This window comes from Squalius cephalus, assembly GCF_949319135.1.
Source record: "Squalius cephalus genome assembly, chromosome: 8".
Classification (NCBI taxonomy): domain Eukaryota; kingdom Metazoa; phylum Chordata; class Actinopteri; order Cypriniformes; family Leuciscidae; genus Squalius; species Squalius cephalus.
Window position 1 is genome coordinate 42,771,288 of NC_137129.1, and position 20,102 is coordinate 42,791,389.

At 35.4% G+C, this 20,102-nt stretch overlaps 1 protein-coding gene across 1 annotated transcript in view; it reads left to right on the forward strand.

The window, feature by feature from the left end:
* The first annotated feature begins 4,045 nt into the window (after positions 1-4,045).
* LOC307163671 (protein NLRC3-like) overlaps positions 4,046-20,102 on the forward strand; it is a 32,849-nt gene continuing 16,792 nt past the window's right edge. Inside the window, exons 1-7 of the mRNA XM_079879819.1 lie at positions 4,046-4,276; positions 4,838-4,947; positions 5,291-5,407; positions 5,824-5,940; positions 9,233-9,292; positions 9,377-11,191; positions 12,339-12,500. Of these exons, the coding sequence (XP_079735945.1) occupies positions 4,898-4,947; positions 5,291-5,407; positions 5,824-5,940; positions 9,233-9,292; positions 9,377-11,191; positions 12,339-12,500 (2,321 nt within the window). The 5' untranslated portion in view covers positions 4,046-4,276; positions 4,838-4,897. The remainder of the gene's footprint in view (positions 4,277-4,837; positions 4,948-5,290; positions 5,408-5,823; positions 5,941-9,232; positions 9,293-9,376; positions 11,192-12,338; positions 12,501-20,102) is intronic.

The following is a 20,102-nucleotide window of genomic DNA, read 5'->3' on the forward strand; positions in this document are numbered from 1 at the left end:
TGTGTGCTCTGACTGTGATCCAGATGGTGATATATCTGTCTCGTACTGGATATTTCTAATGTAACGGGTATTATTGTCAATATTTATGAACAATTTATTAATTTTTATCAACAAAAAGACAACGAAAAACGTATTGATCAAGTAGAAGAACGTGTTGAAATTACTAAATACCCAAATTCTTTTTTAGTCTTTGGAGGGGATTTTAACTTAGCTCTGGATAACGTCTTCGATAGATGGCCTCCAAAGTCCCCTGATAACTGGAGTCTGTACTTAAAGAGGTTTATGCAGAGATTTCCTTTACTCGACAGTTGGAGAGAAACTCATCCTTCTCAAAAACACTTTACATGGAGAAACAATTCTCTTTCAAACCAGTCTCGTATCGATATGTGGGATATCTAAATAATGAATCCTCTGATATTACTCCATCGCCTCTCTCTGATCACAGATGCATATCCATATTCATTCCTCTTTCAGATACTGCTGACTTGCAAAGATTTACCTCCTTTTGGAAACTGAACAATTCATTGCTTAAATATAAAGAAGTAAAAGATTAAATTAAATGTATAATCACAAGTTACTGGGAAAAAGCAAATAAGGAAAACAATTTTTGCAGTAATTGGGAATTAGTGAAATATGAAATTGGTATACATACGTACTTTTGGTAGCAAATTGGCTAAAAAGAAAAAGATGTATGAGAGTATTATAATATGTAAAATCTCAAATCTTCTATCTAAAATGTTCTATCTGATGTTGAAAAGGTTGAGCTCGCTCATCATCAAAATGCGTTGGATGAGGTTTATAAACTAAAAGCTGAGGGGGCATTTATTAGATCACGGAAAAGATGGATTGAGGAAGGTGAGCAAAACTCTTCTTATTTCTTTAGATTGGAAAGACAACAAATGGAAAAAAATCTGATTGAAAAGCTTATGATTGATGGAACTCTCTGTGAAGACCAAAGAGCCATTGCTAATTTTTGTGCCAAATTCTATCATGATTTATACACATCTAAATTTAGCAAGCAACATGCTCATAATTTCTTTGATTCGTTATTTTCCATTAATCAATTATGCTGATCAAGCCTTCTGCGATTCTCCCATTACTTTAAAAGAAATTGATGAAGCAATTAAATCTTTAAAAACAAACAAGTCTCCTGGTACAGACTAACGCCAGAATTCTATCACGTATTCAGTGAAAATATCGCTCCTTTCTTATTAAATGTCTTTAAGGAAAGCATAAACACATCGTCTCTCCCTCCTACATTATGCCAAGGGCTGATCACTTTAATTCCCAAACCAAATAAAAATATTCATTTAATAGATAATTGGCGTCCTATAACGTTACTAAACAATGATTATAAAATAATTGCTTTAGTATTAGCCAAAAGATTAAAAGGAGTATTACATTCTATTATTGATGAAGCACAGTCTGGCTTTATGCAAAATAGACACATATCTAACAATATAAGATTAATATTAGATATTTTAGATTATTCTGATATAATTAATAATGACAGCCTAATTTTTTTCTTAGATTATTACAGCTTTTGATACTTTAGAACACAGCTTTTTATTTCAAGCTCTTAAAAAAATAGGATTTGGTGATTTTTTTCTGTAAGACGGTTAAAATGTTATATGGAAATGGAAATAGTTCTATTAAACTAAAAAACGGTACCTCTCTCAGACTTTTCCTTAATCGTGGTGTTCGACAGGGTTGTCCAGTGTCCCCTTATTTATTTTAAATTGCAGTGCAATTTCTTAATTTGCATATTACAAGGAGCAACCTAAAAGGCATCACTGTAGGAACTAAAAAAATAATCATAAGTCATAAGCTGATGACACAGCGATGTTTTTAGAAGACTCCTCTCAAATCCCCGTAGCCTTAAATATCCTTCAATCATTCTCTAGAGCTTCTGGTCTGAGTCTGAATAATGATAAATGTGAATTATTGCCCATTAAAAATTGTAATGTTTCTTCAATATGTGGCATAGCTGTTAAAAGTACTGTAAAATATCTTGGCATAGAAATAACTAAAGATAAAAATAGATGAGCAACAAACTTTAATCCGATTATTGCTAAAACAAAGAGAAAACTGAATTGCTGCTTCAAAGGGATCTATCTATTAAAGAGGAGTTTTGCTCACTAAGGCCGAGGGACTTTCACGTCTCTCTTATCCGGCCCAATCTCTATATGTTGATAAGTCCACATGTAAATTGTTTGATAGAGATCTGACAGACTTTGTCTGGAAAAATAAGAACCACTATATGAAGAAATCGGTTATTCTAAACAATTATAACAAAGGTGGCTTAAATTTGATTGATTTTAGCTCTTTAAATTATACTTTTAAAATAAATTGGCTTCATCGGTATTTGAAAAATCAAGACTCCATCTGGAATATCTTCCCACAACAAGCTTTTTCACATATTGGGGGTATAAGCTTTTTATTAATGTGCAATTACAACATATCTAAAATTCCCATCAAACTTTCAAATTTCCACCAACAGGTACTTTTGGCTTGTGCTTTAATATATAAACACAATTTCACCCCCCATAAATTCTTTATTTGGAATAATCAAAATATTTTATACAAAAATAGATCTTTATTTTTTGATAAATGGTTTAATAACGGCTTACTTTTAGTACATCAGCTATTTAACAACCAAGGCTTTTTAATGACTTACACTGAATTTCTTTCTGAATACAATATGCCAGTGACCCCAAAGAGTTTGCCATAGTTATAGGAGCAATACCAACAGGAATCTGTACTCTCTTAAAAACTGCCTTCACTCTCCTGCTATAATTACTACTTTTCCTGAGCCATCTGAAACTCCAATAGGTCAAATATGTTTTTCAGGAAAAAAAGATAGAAATAATAAAGTTAGATCCCTTTTTCTTGACAATATAATTTCTGTTTCTCCTGCAATCTCTTACTGGAGTCATTTATTTAAAAACTTAAATTGGAAAAAGATTTGAAATATACAGAAATATTTTCTAACTAATAAAGTAAAAGAAGTGTCCTTTAAAATAATAAATAAATTCTACCCTGTTAAATATTTTATGATTAAATATAAAAGTAATATTGACACAAGATGCTCATTTTGCCAAGTTCACACAGAAACTGTTTATCATTTATTTTGGTCATGTTTCTATACTGAACAAATATGGACAAATATTGAAATATTTATTAAAGATAATATCCAGCAAGATATATCAGTAACCTTTAAAGACATTATTTTTGGATACTTTGAGTCTGACCCCAATAAAATAAAAGCTTGTTTTGTTATTAATTTATTTTATTTTATTGGCAAATTTTACATTCATAAATGTAAATTCACCAATAACAAACCAATTTTTATTGTTTTATTTTTTTTTGAAATAATTTAAAATGTACCTTAACACTATTTCATCCTCAGTAAATAAGAAAGCAATTAAAACTATTTCAAATTGTAATGGCTTTAATTTGTGTACATTAAATGATATATAAGATGTCTTACCCTCATGATTCCTTTTTTCTTCTTCTTCATGTTTCTTTATTCTTATTTGTCTTGGTTATGCACTGCTATTATGTATGTTCAGATGACATTGTACATATTATTATATTTTGTATTGACATTTTTGTAATTCTGATACAAATTTGTATACCATGTTTGTCATCTCTGTATTGTTTGCAAGCATAATAAAAAAAATAAAAAAATTTAAAAAAAGCGCTCGGAGGTGGCGTCTACTGGGTCCTAATGTCCTACCGTTTACAGTAGGATAAATGTAACTTTTCCATATTAGCTTAATGTTACCTGTTGCTCGTGTAGTTTGAAGACTCGCGGCGAACTGATGCAGATCCGCTGCAAAGGAAATCCGCCTATGACTTCACCTCCGCCAAATGCTTACTTCCGCCAATTTTATTTTTAAATAACATATTTTTTGTATTATTATTGTTAGTAGCAATGGTGTATAAGTGTATTGATATTTATTATAATATTTATAATAATAATAATTTACATTTATCAGAGAGGGGCACAATACATTTACACAATAAGGGGCAAAAGGGGCTTAGTGAAAGCGAAAGTACATTCCAGTGTGTTTTATTTACAAGCGCCATTTTACACCCGGGTTTAAGAATCTTTAAATGAGAACAACGGATCATCCAAGTATCAAGTGATGTTTGTATATGTAAGTTTGATTTAACGAGCTGTTGATGGAAAACTCGAGCCTCGAGGTGTTTAATAACTTTCAGAGCAAGTTTTCTGTGTGGCGCATGAAAATTAACTTACTTCCTCACTAACGTAAGTAACCATGAAATATTAAAGTACATTACACATGAAATTCTTAATATGCAGTTTTTTTTAACTTATCAATTATTGGACATAGACATATAGCCTAGACCCTGTATGTTAGAATACACTTTTACACGTTTTATGTAAGTCTAATTTTCGTTTTCATTAATAAAAAACAAACTTTTCTCTTTAACCTCTGTAGAGTTTGTTTTAACTTTTTTTGTGCTGTGTTTCTTAAACTTTGATTTAGTTTTCTGTGTAAATGAATGTCAATTACAAAGAGTGCTGTTGTTACAATCTCCCTTTATGTAATGTAATTTTTATCGAACATTTAATACCAATGAATACATTTATTGGTTTACATAAAAATCAATAGGAAACATTTTATTTTAAAATACTTGGACCTGTGTATACTGTATTAGTCAGTTTCACAGATGTATTAAATGTGGGCTTACAGTAAACTGTCCCATTTGTACAATATTCGAGGTTTCAGTGGAAGAACATTAAACTCTAGTGTTACAAACTTCCCAGTCTGTTCAGCCGAGATATTTCTGTTTTAAACACACACAGATGAAATACTGGAGCAAACGGGACAGATCTGACGGAAGCTCCATGAAGACTGAATGAATCATGGACGACACACACACATTCAGACATGGAGATTCTTCTCCAGGATTCAGGTACTTCAATCTTCATATGATCTTAATGTTATAGAAGACTCATTTTCTGCACATAACAGGGTGTTGTGTGTGTTTGCCAGGGTTGGTATAGTGATCTGTTGTCTCTATCATATTCTGGTGCCGGGATATACAGTAGCTGGAGCCACTCAGGGTCTTTAAACACTGTCCAGAGACACACAGATACAGTAGACAGCTAGATGATATATGACATTATCCTTGGACAGTCTCATCACTCTTCAACACACTGTCTTAATAGACAACCTTCTCATGTGGGATTTATTTTCATGTTAAATCAGCCAAGTTGATTCTTGTCTCTATTTCTGTTATCTCTGTTCTATTAAAGTCAGTTTAAGGGTGACAGATCAATCTCACCGGAGTCCAGCTGTGTGTCCATGAAGAGTGACGCATCTATGATAGAGCCAATGAGATTTGAGGGAAAACACACATCAACTGATCTGAGGTACAACATCTTTGTTTAGACAGACAGAGAAACCACAGACACACACAAATAATGCATGTATGGCCTCATTTGGCAAACACCACTTATTATCAAAACTCACACTATTATAAAGCTCTGCAATAGCAGGAGTCGAGCACAGAATCAGGTCTCCTCTCACAGCTGATCCAGAGCTTCAGTCCTGATGTTTCACTAACATCTACTGACACACAAAACACTGATAATCTGGACCAGAACAATACTGACAAACTCAACCAAACTAAACACAACTACATCACTTATTGGGAAACACAAACACAGCAACAGATTAAAAAGCAATGGTAAAAGATGGATGGATTGATTCTCTATGTGAGGTTTATCTACATGTACTGTAATATAATTACAAATTCTTGTCTCTGTTCTTTTGTTTCTATTCTTAGTCAAAACCACAGGGAGAAATCAATCTCACCGGAGCCCAGCTGTGTGTCCATGAAGAGTGACGCGTCTATGATAGAGCCAATGAGATTTGAGGGAAAACCCACATCAACTGATCTGAGGTACAACATTTCATAGATAGATCTTCTCAAGTTACATGCATGCAGACTTTGGAAAGACTATTTTTTGGCTCTCAGACAGGTTTGTTCCATCCATTTATTTTAATAGAGGAAAACAAAATACATTTATTGAACTGAACCACATAGGCCCTGAAAAATATCAAAAAAGATATCAAAAGATAATTTTGCTGAGAACTGAAATCTAAAAGGATATCTTTAAAACTTCTTGAGTTACAGACATACAAACTTTGGAAAAATAGACATGACAGTTTCTTCAGCGTGCCATTTTTAAACTGTCACCGTTTGGCATATGATGCAACAAACATAAGCGTAATTTGCGAGTTGGACGTGTGGGACATGTGCCCACCACTCTTTTCCTGGGTCGATATTGTCCACACCACTTTTTGAAACATCTCGCAGCACGGATGTACCTCATACACACGATATGTTAAGATTATTGTGTGCACATCCCACCATCTGGCAGGTGCTGGACAAAAAGGACTACTGAATAGAAAAGATTGAAATGTCCGCAACACTGCTTACTCCCATATTTTAATAAAAAAAGCAACGTTTCGACCCTACTGGGTCTTCTTCAGGCAAATGGTAAAACACATTTGATACAGAGATATATAGGCCTTACAATCAACTGACCCACCCTGTGATTACAATTAGCTTGATTGGGTCTGAACAAGCCTAATGACCCCACTCATTATTGAATTAAGAGAACAATTGCATGGAAAAAACAATCAACATACACAGGAAACAATTCCATACATATATAAGTTAACCCCAACAACACATATTAACCCCACAAAAAGAATTTTTGGAGAAAAAGCCCCACATATGCATATAACTTGCTAAAATAATCAGAAACAGGAAATTACCTAAACAATCAGTAAATACTCACATACATGTCATGTATATATATAAACCCACAATCAATTACATAGGCTACATAAATACAAATTATATTATGACATATAACATGGCAAAGCCATACATTATAAGAATGGCTTTATATCAAAATCTTCATTCAGGCCGTAAGGAGATATTGTGTTTAAATAATAAATCCAAAAAGTTTCCCGTTGGAGAAGCCTTTTACCGTGATCTCCTCCTCTAAACGATTTATTGACCCGCTCTACCCTGATATATCTAAGGGCGCTGACATTATGCCCAGCTAATTTAAAATGAGCGGCAACAGGACTGCGTTCATCTCCTTTTCTGATGGTGCTTCTGTGCTCACTGATTCTAGTCCGTAGCGCTCTCGTTGTTTTACCAACATATGATAACCCACATGGGCAACTGATTAAATAAATAACGTGTGGTGCTACATGTAATAGTGCCGCGAATAGATAATGTCTTACCAGTGCGTGGATGATTAAAATTTTTACATTTATACGTGTACGAGCACTGGGCACAACTGCCACATCTATAATTGCCATCTGGCATGCTAGGAAAAGGCATTGTAAGTTGTGGACGTATATCGTTCCTAACTAGACGGTCTTTTAAGTTAGAAGCACGCTTAAAAATAAGCTTAGGCTTTTCTGGGAAAACTTTGTTTAATTTAGGGTCCGAATCAATAATATGCCAATGTTTATAAACAGATCCTCTAAATTCTGACACAAGTGGAGAATATTTTATACAACATAAAGGAGACTTATTTGGGTTTTTTGTGCGTTTATTTGATCGAAGGCACTCGTCTTGCGTTATCTGATCAAAACGTGCTTTGGCCGAATCAACCCAAACTTGTTTGTACCCTCTGTTGAGAAATCTTTTTGTCAAGTCCGCAGCTTGCTTTGAGTAAGATGTGTTATCGCTGCATATTCTGCGTACACGATTAAACTGACTGATTGGGAGACTTTTGACCAATGGCCTGGGATGAAAACTATCCCCATGCAGTATAGTGTTGCGATCCGTAGGCTTGCGAAAAAGATCAGTTTTTAAACTCATACCATCTTTATATATCTGAATATCCAGAAAACTGATGCATTGTCTGTCATATTCCAAAGTAAATTTCAAATGTTCATTACAAGAGTTCAGATACTCATGAAAAACATTTAATTCGTCCACTGTGCAGTCAATAATCAGAAAAATATCGTCAATAAATACAAGAGATGCCGCTCATTTTAAATTAGCTGGGCATAATGTCAGCGCCCTTAGATATATCGGGGTAGAGCGGGTCAATAAACCGTTTAGAGGAGGAGATCACGGTAAAAGGCTTCTCCAACGGGAAACTTTTTGGATTTATTATTTAAACACAATATCTCCTTACGGCCTGAATGAAGATTTTGATATAAAGCCATTCTTATAATGTATGGCTTTGCCATGTTATATGTCATAATATAATTTGTATTTATGTAGCCTATGTAATTGATTGTGGGTTTATATATATACATGACATGTATGTGAGTATTTACTGATTGTTTAGGTAATTTCCTGTTTCTGACTACATTTTAGCAAGTTATATGCATATGTGGGGCTTTTTCTCCAAAAATTCTTTTTGTGGGGTTAATATGTGTTGTTGGGGTTAACTTATATATATATATGGAATTGTTTCCTGTGTATGTTGATTGTTTTTTCCATGCAATTGTTCTCTTAATTCAATAATGAGTGGGGTCATTAGGCTTGTTCAGACCCAATCAAGCTAATTGTAATCACAGGGTGGGTCAGTTGATTGTAAGGCCTATATATCTCTGTATCAAATGTGTTTTACCATTTGCCTGAAGAAGACCCAGTAGGGTCGAAACGTTGCTTTTTTTTATTAAAATATGGGAGTAAGCAGTGTTGCGGACATTTCAATCTCCTCATACACACGAAACATCTCCAGTTGACTAGCAAGAGTGTTAATTTCATTAGTTTGTGTTAATTTCATTCTGGTGCTGGAATGTGGAGTTTTTGAACTCATGCTGAGTGTGTGTTGCTGCTGTTATCAGTGTCAGAATGATCTCTCGTGTCTTCACACAGACAACAGACGAACACAGTTACATGATTAAAACATTAAATACAGACAGGGCCATTTCTGACCATTTTATTAATTCCCCCTTACAACTTAAACACTCAAATTACATGTTTCTGATCATCGTCTATCTTATTAAAACATTTTTTTATACTAATATTGAGCTGCAGAATATACTTGTGCTAAAATACAGTGTTATGTTAAAGTGTTAACAGGAGCGTTGAGGTGCTCATTGGCACCGCTCTATCTGGCTCTATATGAGTACTATATGAATTATTGTCTCTGTTTTCTCGACTCTGTTGTATTGTCTCTGTTCTGTCCGTGTTTGTCCACAATTAGTGAACAGTCTATGGACACTCGAGGAACATTTAGGGGAAGACACATGTCATCTAATCTGAGGTACAACATTTCTGTCATAAAGATATTTTACTATCACTTTTACTTCTTTAATTGATGTTGTAATCTAACCATTTATTCTTTCAGTCGTGATTCTCAACTGGCCCAAAGCACATTTAAATCAAATCTGCTGAAGAAGTTTCAGTGTCTGTATGAAGGAACAGCAAAGCAGGGAAACCCAACACTCCTGAATGAGATCTACACAGAGCTCTACATCACAGAGAGTGGAAGTGGAGAGATCAATAATGAGCATGAGGTGAGACAGATTGAGACTCAATCCAGGAGAGCAGAAACAGAGGACACACCGATCAAATGCAATGACATCTTTAGACCTTTACCTGGACAAGACAAACCCATCAGAACTGTGCTGACAAATGGAGTCGCTGGCATTGGGAAAACAGTCTCTGTGCAGAAGTTCATTGTGGACTGGGCTGAAGGGAAAGAGAATCAGGATGTCCAGCTCATATTTCCACTTCCTTTCAGAGAGATCAACTTGATGAAGGACAAAACACTCAGTCTTTCAGATCTTCTTCATGTCTTTTTACCTGAAACAACAGAAATTGAAATATTGAAAAAGATTCTGGAAATATCCAGTGATGAATATAAAGTGTTGTTCATCTTTGATGGTCTGGATGAGTGTCGTCTGTCTCTGAACTTTGAGAGTGAAGTGAAACTGTGTGATATATCTGAATCAGCCTCAGTGGACGAGCTGCTGATGAACCTCATTGAGGGGAATCTGCTTCCCTCTGCTCTCATCTGGATCACCTCCAGACCAGCAGCAGCGGATCTCGTCCCCTCTGAGTGTGTCCATCGAGTGACAGAGGTACGAGGCTTCAATGAGCCACAGAAGGAGGAATACTTCAGGAAGAGAATCAGTGATCAGAGTCTGGCCAATACAATCATCACACACCTGAAGTCCTCAAGGAGCCTCCACATCATGTGCCACATCCCAGTGTTCTGCTGGATCTCAGCCACTGTTCTAGAGGAGATGTTGAGTGAAGCAGAGAGAGGAGAGATTCCCAAGACTCTCACTCAGATGTACACACACTTCCTGATCATTCAGACCAACATCAAACATGAGAAGGACTATGAGAAGAGAGTGAAAGATGAAGACATGATTCTCAAACTGGGGAAACTGGCTTATCGGCAGCTTGTGAAAGGCAACCTGATCTTCTATGAGGAAGACCTGAGAGAGTGTGGCATTGATGTGACAGAAGCATCAGTGTACTCAGGATTGTGCACTCAGATCTTCAGAGAGGAGTTGGGCTTGTATCAGGGGAAAGTCTTCTGCTTTGTTCATCTGAGCATCCAGGAACATCTAGCAGCTCTACATGCACACATTCACTTTACAAATGAGAGCAGAAATGTGTTTGACAAAACCAAACAAAGTTTATTTTCTAAAATCTTAAACCAGAAGAAATATGTTTCATTATCTGAGCTGCATCAGAGAGCTGTGGATGAGGCTTTACAGAGTAAGAATGGACATCTGGACCTTTTCCTGCGCTTCCTTCTGGGTCTCTCATTGGAGTCCAATCAGACTCTCTTACGAGAACGACTGACACAGACTGGACGATGCTCCTACAACAAAGAGGAAACAGTTCAGATCATCAAACAGAAGATCAGGGAGAATCGCTATCCAGAGAGATCCATCAATCTGTTCCACTGTCTGAATGAACTGGGTGATGATTCTCTGATGCAGGAGATCCAAGATTATCTGACATCTGGAGAAATAAGAAGAACCAAACTCTCCTCTTCACAGTGGTCAGCTCTGGTTTATGTGTTGCTGACATCAGAGCAGAAGATGGATGTTTTTGATCTAAATCAGTTTATTGGAGCACAAAACACAGCAGATGAAGTTCTTCAGAAGCTGATGCCTGTGGTTAAAGAATCCAGATCAGTTCAGTAAGTCAGTCTGACAACAATCATTACACTGATAAAACATGATCACATTTATGAGTTTAAAAATACAAAAATGGTGTGCACATCCCAAACACCCAGACTGGGCGCAGGTGCAGGACAACTGAATGATATAGACAAATAAAGAAGTGTGAAGTCCGCACACTGAAAATTACTGCTCCAAAATAATTTATTCAAGCAACGTTTCGACCCTCAGATCTTCATCAGGCACAATCATGGACTTCACACTTCTTTATTTGTCCATATTTATGAGTTTAGCATGTGCTTTCGTACCAAAACAATACTGTAAAATGAGAAATTCACATATATATATATATATATATCTTAGGTGTACTTATAACAGCACATGAATAATCATATATATCCTAATACCTGAATCAATAGTTAATTCAACATGAACTCATGATTAGCGAAGATATGAACTAATCATGAACCAATGTAGAGCTATCCTTAACTATAACTAGACCTAAACTAAATCAGCCAGGCTCCATAAGAATAAATAACTACTCTGAATTTGAATCAAACATGATTTAATACTCTCAACGTTGTGTGTTTCTCTTCTGTCGTGAATAATGAATGATATACAAAAAAGAAATTTACCAAAAAAGTTTACCATCAAGTCACTGAAAAGGATGTATAATCTTTATTAGATTCTTTCCAAAGCTTCTGAGGTCATTTTACTTTTGATAGTTTTTGATAGTGTTTTATGGTGTGTATTTCTCGACACCTTTAAACTTATTTTGATTATTTTAAGGTTAGGTAAAGTATGTCAAATCTGTCCTAAATCATAAGCATCTGAATTTTCATTCTCACAATCTATAGATCAGAAGACTTCTTCATGATCTGTTCAGTTCAGTATTTTAGAAATCAAAGACTTTTGGCAGACGAGCTTCTTAGATTCAATTAAATATAGTTTTATTATTTACAGGTTAACTAGTTTACAAAAAGGCATACTTGTAACAGGACAATTGCATATTTTCCACAACAATAGTTATAAGCATGATTGGATGATGTGAAGAGGTGACAACTGCTTTCATATACAAATCTGTTGAGGAGAAATTCATATATATATTATCAGTTATATCAGTGTTTGCTGAACTGAGAGACTGAAGAGTGTCATTGTTCTCTACAGGTTGAGTAAATGTGGTGTTACAGATAAAGGTTGTGCTGCTCTGAGATCAATCCCCTCACACCTGAGAGAACTGGATCTGTCTGAGAATAAAGTAGGAGATTCTGGAGTCAAGCTGCTCTCTGATCTTTTGAAGGATCCTCACTGTAAACTGGAGATACTGAGGTAAGATTGTTTAAAATGTCCCAACATAGTCCTCTATTTTAATGGTAAATAATGATTGCCATACAAAAAAAAAAATCTACTGTGAAATTACTAATGGAAATGTTGATTTTATTTTCATTAGATTTTTTTCAATGTGTCTGACATCATTTTACAATATTAATGATAGATTAAACATGACTGGATGATGTAAAGATGTGACAACCGTGTTCATACACAGATATGTTGATGATTTTGGGGTATTTGTGTGACACTCACAAAATAAGTTTTGTTGAGATTATTACTTTTTGTTTCCTTTCCTTCTATTGCAATAGTATTTTATTTTATTCTGATTTATATAATTGAATATTAATGAGAGGGTACGTAAAAAGCACACAATGGCATGTGTTTCCTAAAATGGACACATGGCAGTAATCGCGAGTAGCGTCACAAGGGGACATTTAGCGATGCGCAGAGCAAGATGAGCTCATAATCCGAGTCAATGGAGAATGAGCAACTGTGTTCCTGCGTCACTGATTTCTCTGTAATATTTAATATATTTCCAGGTCAGTTAAACACCTTTTATGTGACTCCAGATGTTTATAAGCTTATATGAATCCCCAGTGAAGTGTGCTCCGTAATCTAAAAACATGCCAAGTCTGTAAACAGTTAAAATTGACAGTACTTAGTTGAGAAAATGGCGGCAGATGCCCACAGATTGTTTTTTATTTATTTCTTATGGCTTCGGGGCATTTGTGGGTTATTTCAGCGTGTGTGGAAAACAGCTATATGTGTTTAAAGGGTAAAAAGTTAATGTGAATGTACAGCATAAGATCAGTTACGGCTGCGACCATGTTTAAGGGCGCACGTTAGGGGTGGGCGGAAAAATCGATTCTTAGATGCATCGTGATGCGGGACGTGGACGATTCTGAATCGATTCACAAATGTCAAAAATCGATTTTCTAAAAAAAAAAAAATACAAAAAAATTAGTTTCTAATAACGTAATATTGACGGAACGCAAAAGGCGGAACTTTAAAGCGGACGTGCAGTGCGCGGACACTGGACAGTCTGTGGCGTGCACATAACAGAGTCGCGCACATAACAGACGCATGATGGCTTAGCGCCAAATTCGAACGGCACCCTCTTCGTTAAAAGCTAACGTATGGAAAAGTGGCAATTTCATTGTTATCTATTTAGTATTTTTTGTATGAGAGCTGCTTTCTGTATTGTTAAATTTTCACATCAATATGCTGTAAACCGATCTGTATGCAATATGTGCAATGCCAGTCACAAAAAGTTACATTTTGACTGTGCTCTCTGCAGATGTTCATTCACTTTCTTTGTATAAGCTGTTTTTGATTGTGATATACAGCAAACATTTCAAATCAAGTCATAACTCTTTATTATTTAGTTGTGTATAAGAGCGGCTTTGTATGTTACTAATTATAGATCCCTTCAATGTTTGTAAACATCGAACGTCTAGGTTGGGTGCGCGCGCAGCATGGGGTCAGAAAAATGGTGCGGCTAATAGACCGGCATATTGTGTCAAAGGTATGCACTGTTGCCATCACAGGAACGGGAACAGAACCATAATAAACTTGTTTTAGCTAATGGCGATTGTCTGCCTGATTAGAGTCCTGCACGGGTTCGGTTAAAATTTTGCTCAAACGGGTGAAAAATATCCAACTGTGTCGGGTCGGACATGGGGGAAACACGGGTCTAAACACGGGTTTAAAACAATCACATGCAAACGTAAAAATATATTCATATTTTTAGGAACACGTCTACAAAAATATGCCTGTATTTCAAGTTGATAAAAAATATTCAAAATCCACATCAGTTTATTTGTCCACGCGCCACGCCCTCCCAGGATCTTTCACTTTTAAAAATGCATCATAACCGCGCGCGCGCGATCTGCTTGCAGTCGTCGAGATGGATGCTGAGGAGTTGAAGGATAGCTAGTGGAGATTTTAAAGTTGTCGACAGTCATCAAAAATCAAGTCCAGTGTGTGGGAGAAATTTGGAGTTATCTGAACAAATGTGAACGGCTTATTTGCTGCATGCATTTTCGTGTTGGATAGCCGCAAATGTGGAACTTCATCGCCAAGGAACCATGCAGATAACTGTGGTAACAAGCAAGCAGGTCTGTCGAACAGTATTTTTTCAAATTTAACACTGTTAAGTATGTGTATTTTTTTATATATACAGATGTGGCCTTTAAAAATGCGCGTCTCAGAGAAAAGAATGCCACAAGCACTTCCGAAATTCTGCGGGATCGTGCAGAAGGGGGATTAGGTGTTGGACGCAGGAAATACTAAAACCTGTAGATGGCAGTAGTGTTTCATGTGGCCATACTGAGTTGACGAAGTATGACGAATACAATGTTTTCTTTTGCCAGTTACATAAACAGTCACATATTCTTCATAAAAATCCGACTCAAACGCGCATCATTTGTCTTATTTTTTTTTTCCTGTGTACTTACAGTAGAAGAGACGTGATGTAGGCTATGATAACTGAGTCTTATAACACAATAATTTGCGAAGACCTTTAAAGAGACCGAGATCATTTGCGCAATATCATTATCTAATTTTACATTTAGTTCATTTTTGCATCTTAACGTTTTAAATAGTTTTAACATGGTTGTAATGCGCTTTTCTGCATTACACACAGTACTTTTTATACTATCATGTTTCCCTTATAGGCGTCGATTTCGGTGGGGACGGTGGGTACGCACCCACCAGATTTCGTCATGAGTCATTTTGTACCCACCACTTTTAACTTCAGTCCATATTAATTTGACTTTTGGTTCGATTTTTTTTTTTACCGTTTTCAGTGGTTATGAGGAGCTTAATTAATTTAACCTGAGATGTGTGTTATATCGCTTTTTGATCATTCTTTGTGTTGTCGAATTTTGACACAGTTTCATTATTTGTTCATAATAATTTGATTCATAATTATGTCATTTTTTTCTAAAAGTAAAAAAAACAAAGTTTTTTCTAAAAGCAATATTCTAAAGAGATACAAAGACATTGTACGTGTACCCACCAGATTTCGTCATGAGTCATTTTGTACCCACCACTTTTAACTTCCGTTGACCGTTTTCAGTGGTTATGAGGAGCAATATGAGAGAAAAATTTTGTAATCATTGTCTGACACAACAAAAAAATATATAATATTCATTTTATTTTAATTTTCGTGTTCGCATTTATGAGGGAAAAAACAACGTGTCAGTTTACGGTTATGGACGTGAGCGCTCTAAAAGCGGCAATAAAAGTCTGCTTTAAAACTTTCACAGAGACCTCAAACAGAACAGCTGCCTTTCTTTAAATTGAATTTCGTTTTGTATTAATTATATCTTAATTTTAATCAATGTTTCGTGAACCAATTGCCTGGATTTAAGAAGTAAATATAGCAGACAATCACGACATTGGAGGCGCCGGGCGATATCTCATAAATGAACCGAAACTCAGCGTGTAATGCACATTCACATTTACAGTGTATTTAGACACATTTAGACGCATTCATAATCATTACTTTTACCGGTTCTTTGTGGCAAGCTTTATGCGTGCGGTCGTGCGCTTGAGTGCGGCTATATTACGTAAACGCTCATGATCCATAAGTAGGCTAATTAAATTAATATAAAGGGGCGATTTGTCCACGAATTACTTAAATGAACAACTAGCCTAGTATACTAGTCGACTACAAAAAAAAAAAAACTTTTAGTCGAAAGCAGCCCGTATTCCACATATTTTCGAACCAGGCAACAGGACATCTGTGTTGAGCAAGGCCGTGGACCCTGAGCGGAATGAACGAGCGGAGCGGAATATTCAGAAATGCGCTCTCCACTCACGAGCTCTGATCGGAACAAACCCGAACCTCACTGTCTGCTGAACTTGCAGAATCATCAAAATATAATATTTTCTAAAGAAGAATTTTAAAACTTTATTGGTGGTAGTTGAGAAGAATTCCTCTTTCCATATCTAAATCATTTCGAGTGCAATATAAATGTATCATATTGTTATTCTTATTATATAAGAATAATACGTATTTTTTACAACATTTTTAACATATAGAGAATACAAGTTTAGCGTGTTGTGTGTATTTCCTAATTATAAGCTTTTGGTGAAATTGCAACAAAACTAAAAGAGTAAAAGTGCATAAAAACATAAAAACATGGCGTCGTCTCAAGAAATATCTGCGTACACACTAAACCACTGAAACCGACTCAAAACGATGTAGCCTAGTATACATACCAGACCAGGCACTGCAATTCTGCCACAGACATACACTAAAAACGGAGAAGACTTAAAGCATGCGCATAAACCTTGCGCGCTATACAACAATAATATTAGGCACAGTAGCTTCTTTTTTTTCTTTTCTTTTTTTATCAAGAACTTTGTTGAACAATATAAACAACCATAAATGGTCTGGTACAAAATATGAGTCACGATATTCGATAGTTAACGGATGCATAAAGCTTGCCACAAAGAACTGACAAAAGTAATCATGTGTCAAATATAGCAAGGAGACATTTTAATTGTTTACTAATCAACTAGTGTTTTATGTGTCAGTCAAAGATGTTGACAATGCTGACTCGTCATCTTCGCAGATATTGTGAACGTGCCTATAGAGAGAAATGCACACTTACAAAAGAGAGTTGTCTGTTTCTTTTCGTTTTGAATTGTTTTGTTTAAAAGTGGACATTTCAAGCTTTCTAGATACATTTCTGAGTTTCGGTTCATTTATGAGACGAGCTCAGTTCACGAGCAATGCAAGTTATATCGCGCCGGTGCCTCCATTTCCTGATTAAATCGTCTTAAATGCGTCTCCGTGTGGACAGAAACCAATGTAATCTTCCTGATTTAATCACGTAAAACACAAGTCTAAACACAAGCACCACTCTTCTGAATGATGGTAACCACAAACCTCCAAGAGTTTGTAAACCAATTGTTTGTAAAACATATTTAATATTTACAAATTCAAAAAAAAAAAAAAAAAAAAATGTTTTACAGTGTATAAATAAAACGACATGAAGAAAGTTATTTCCAAAATGTAATTAATTGCACAGTCTTTGTTTTAGCTGCTTGTTTTAGCTGCTACCAATTGCACAGAGTCAAGAAATTACAACCACCCACCCCCCAGGTCTGCCGATTCAACCCCCAATGCTAATCGATCTCCTCTCAGGGAATCAAAAGAAAACCGGTTTTTCCAGTTTTCACCAGCGTGTGGGCGGGGTTTTAATCCCTTGCAGTTCCTTTGTTTAAATGCTATTTAAGCAAATATACTATACATACGCTTTAAGTTATTTCAAATTAATGTTTATAGCTTAATTTGTTGATATCGCGTAACTTAATTTGACATATGTTGATATAACCAACTGACATTGTAGATTCCATTGCATGCCAGGAAGAGGCTTATGCTTTGTTTTAAGTAATGAGCATTTACTATAATATAGCCGCACTCAAGCGCACGACCGCACGCATAAAGCTTGCCACAAAGAACCGGTAAAAGTAATGATTATGAATGCGTCTAAATGTGTCTAAATACACTGTAAATGTGAATGTGCATTACACGCTGAGTTTCGGTTCATTTATGAGATATCGCCGGCGCCGGTGTCGTGATTGTCTGCTATATTTACTTCTTAAATCCAGGCAATTGGTTCACGAAACATTGATTAAAATTAAGACATAATTAATACAAAACGAAATTCGATTTAAAGAAAGGCAGCTGTTCTGTTTAAGGTCTCTGTGAAAGTTTTAAAGCAGACTTTTATTGCCGCTTTTAGAGCGCTCACGTCCATAACCGTAAACTGACACGTTGTTTTTTCCCTCATAAATGCGAACACGAAAATTAAAATAAAATGAATATTATAATTTTTTTTTGTTGTGTCAGACAATGATTACAAAAATTTTCTCTCATATTGCTCCTCATAACCACTGAAAACGGTCAACGGAAGTTAAAAGTGGTGGGTACAAAATGACTCATGGCGAAATCTGGTGGGTACACGTACACTGTCTTTGTATCTCTTTAGAATATTGCTTTTAGAAAAACTTTTAGTTTTTTTACTTTTACTTTTAGAAAAAAACGACATAATTATGAATCAAATTATTATGAACAAGTAATGAAACTGTGTCAAAATTCGACAACACAAATAATGATCAAAAAGCGATATAACGCACATCTCAGATTAAATTAATTATATAAAAAACAGGGAACATTTTGTAAAAGCAAAACTGAACAAAATGCATACTTAAAATAATTGTATTAGGCTATGTGTTACCGAATATTTAATACCACTTCCCCATAATGTTGTAATTATTTTTTTAAAACAACATCTGTCAAACTGTCAATCAGATACCTCTTATCTGGTCATTTTTATTTTATTTTAGAAGTCATAACTGTTGATCACCCTTTGTATGGAATTTGTGAATATGAATATTTAGAAGATTTACAAACTGTCGGCAAGACCTCAAACCAACCCCGGACATTCTGAGACTAACGTGGAAAAATCTTTATGCTTAATGCATTAAGACAGTTCAATTAAAATATTTATTAATAATGTAATGGCAAATCAGATGCGCCCAAAATATAAATGCTACGCGTTGAGCTGCAACATTACCTCACAAGAAATATCTGCACAAGAACAATCACACAAGAAATATTTTCACGAATTAAGAATCTGGGTAAGTCGCATTATTTAATTGCATTATGTTAGGATGATTTTGTGTATATATATAAAAAATACTGCTGGGTTTTTACAGGCAGAGTCACGTGTATTATGCTCACACTAAATTCTCTGTTGCACTTATATAAATGCGCATTGCATGCACAATCATCTTAATAGTTGTACAAAAAAGTTATGCGCTACTGGCAAGAACGTCACTTTGCTGTTTTAATAAAAGCAATGTTAAATATTCTGCATGCACTCATCTCCTGGAAACCACAGCAATGACAAAGCATATAAAAATTCGTAAACGTTGTCCAATACCCCTTCTTGTCTTAATGAACCTTTTGCATTTACAAATATTTTCAAATGTCTGTATAATACAGTAGCCTACTGTAAATATTTGTGTCTATTACTATTTATAATTTATATTTTATTGTGGATGTTTTCTCACAATCGTGACGTAATGAAGTAAAAGAAAAAATCTAACGTAAAGTTGTTTTTTATGCGCCACCTGGTGGATATTCTGTGAAGCGAAACACATTGAGGGAATTTGTAAGTAGCGCCCCCCGAAAGCACTTGCAGAATTCTGCGAGACTCTACGAGACGAATTGCCGAATGCCGCGGGAGAAAACGCGCGTTTTTAAAGGCCAGATCTGTATAATAAACGGGCAGACTGGGACAATGCTACGATCAAAGATGCTCGTGTGTGTAGTGTTATTGTGTTATTGACAGTTATTGTGACAACAACGGTATAGTTAAGCCCTGGTAAGTAAACAAATGTTTTCTGTAAACTGTAGACTGGTTTAATAGTTAGGTGAAGTTCGATATCTGGCATTAATTGTGACCTGTGTCATGCTACTTAGCAGATAGCAGTATTTATCTGAACCATAGACTGTAAAAAAATAGATCTGAACAGATGTCGTCTATTATTATTTTTTTTAACGGATGAGATCCTGCA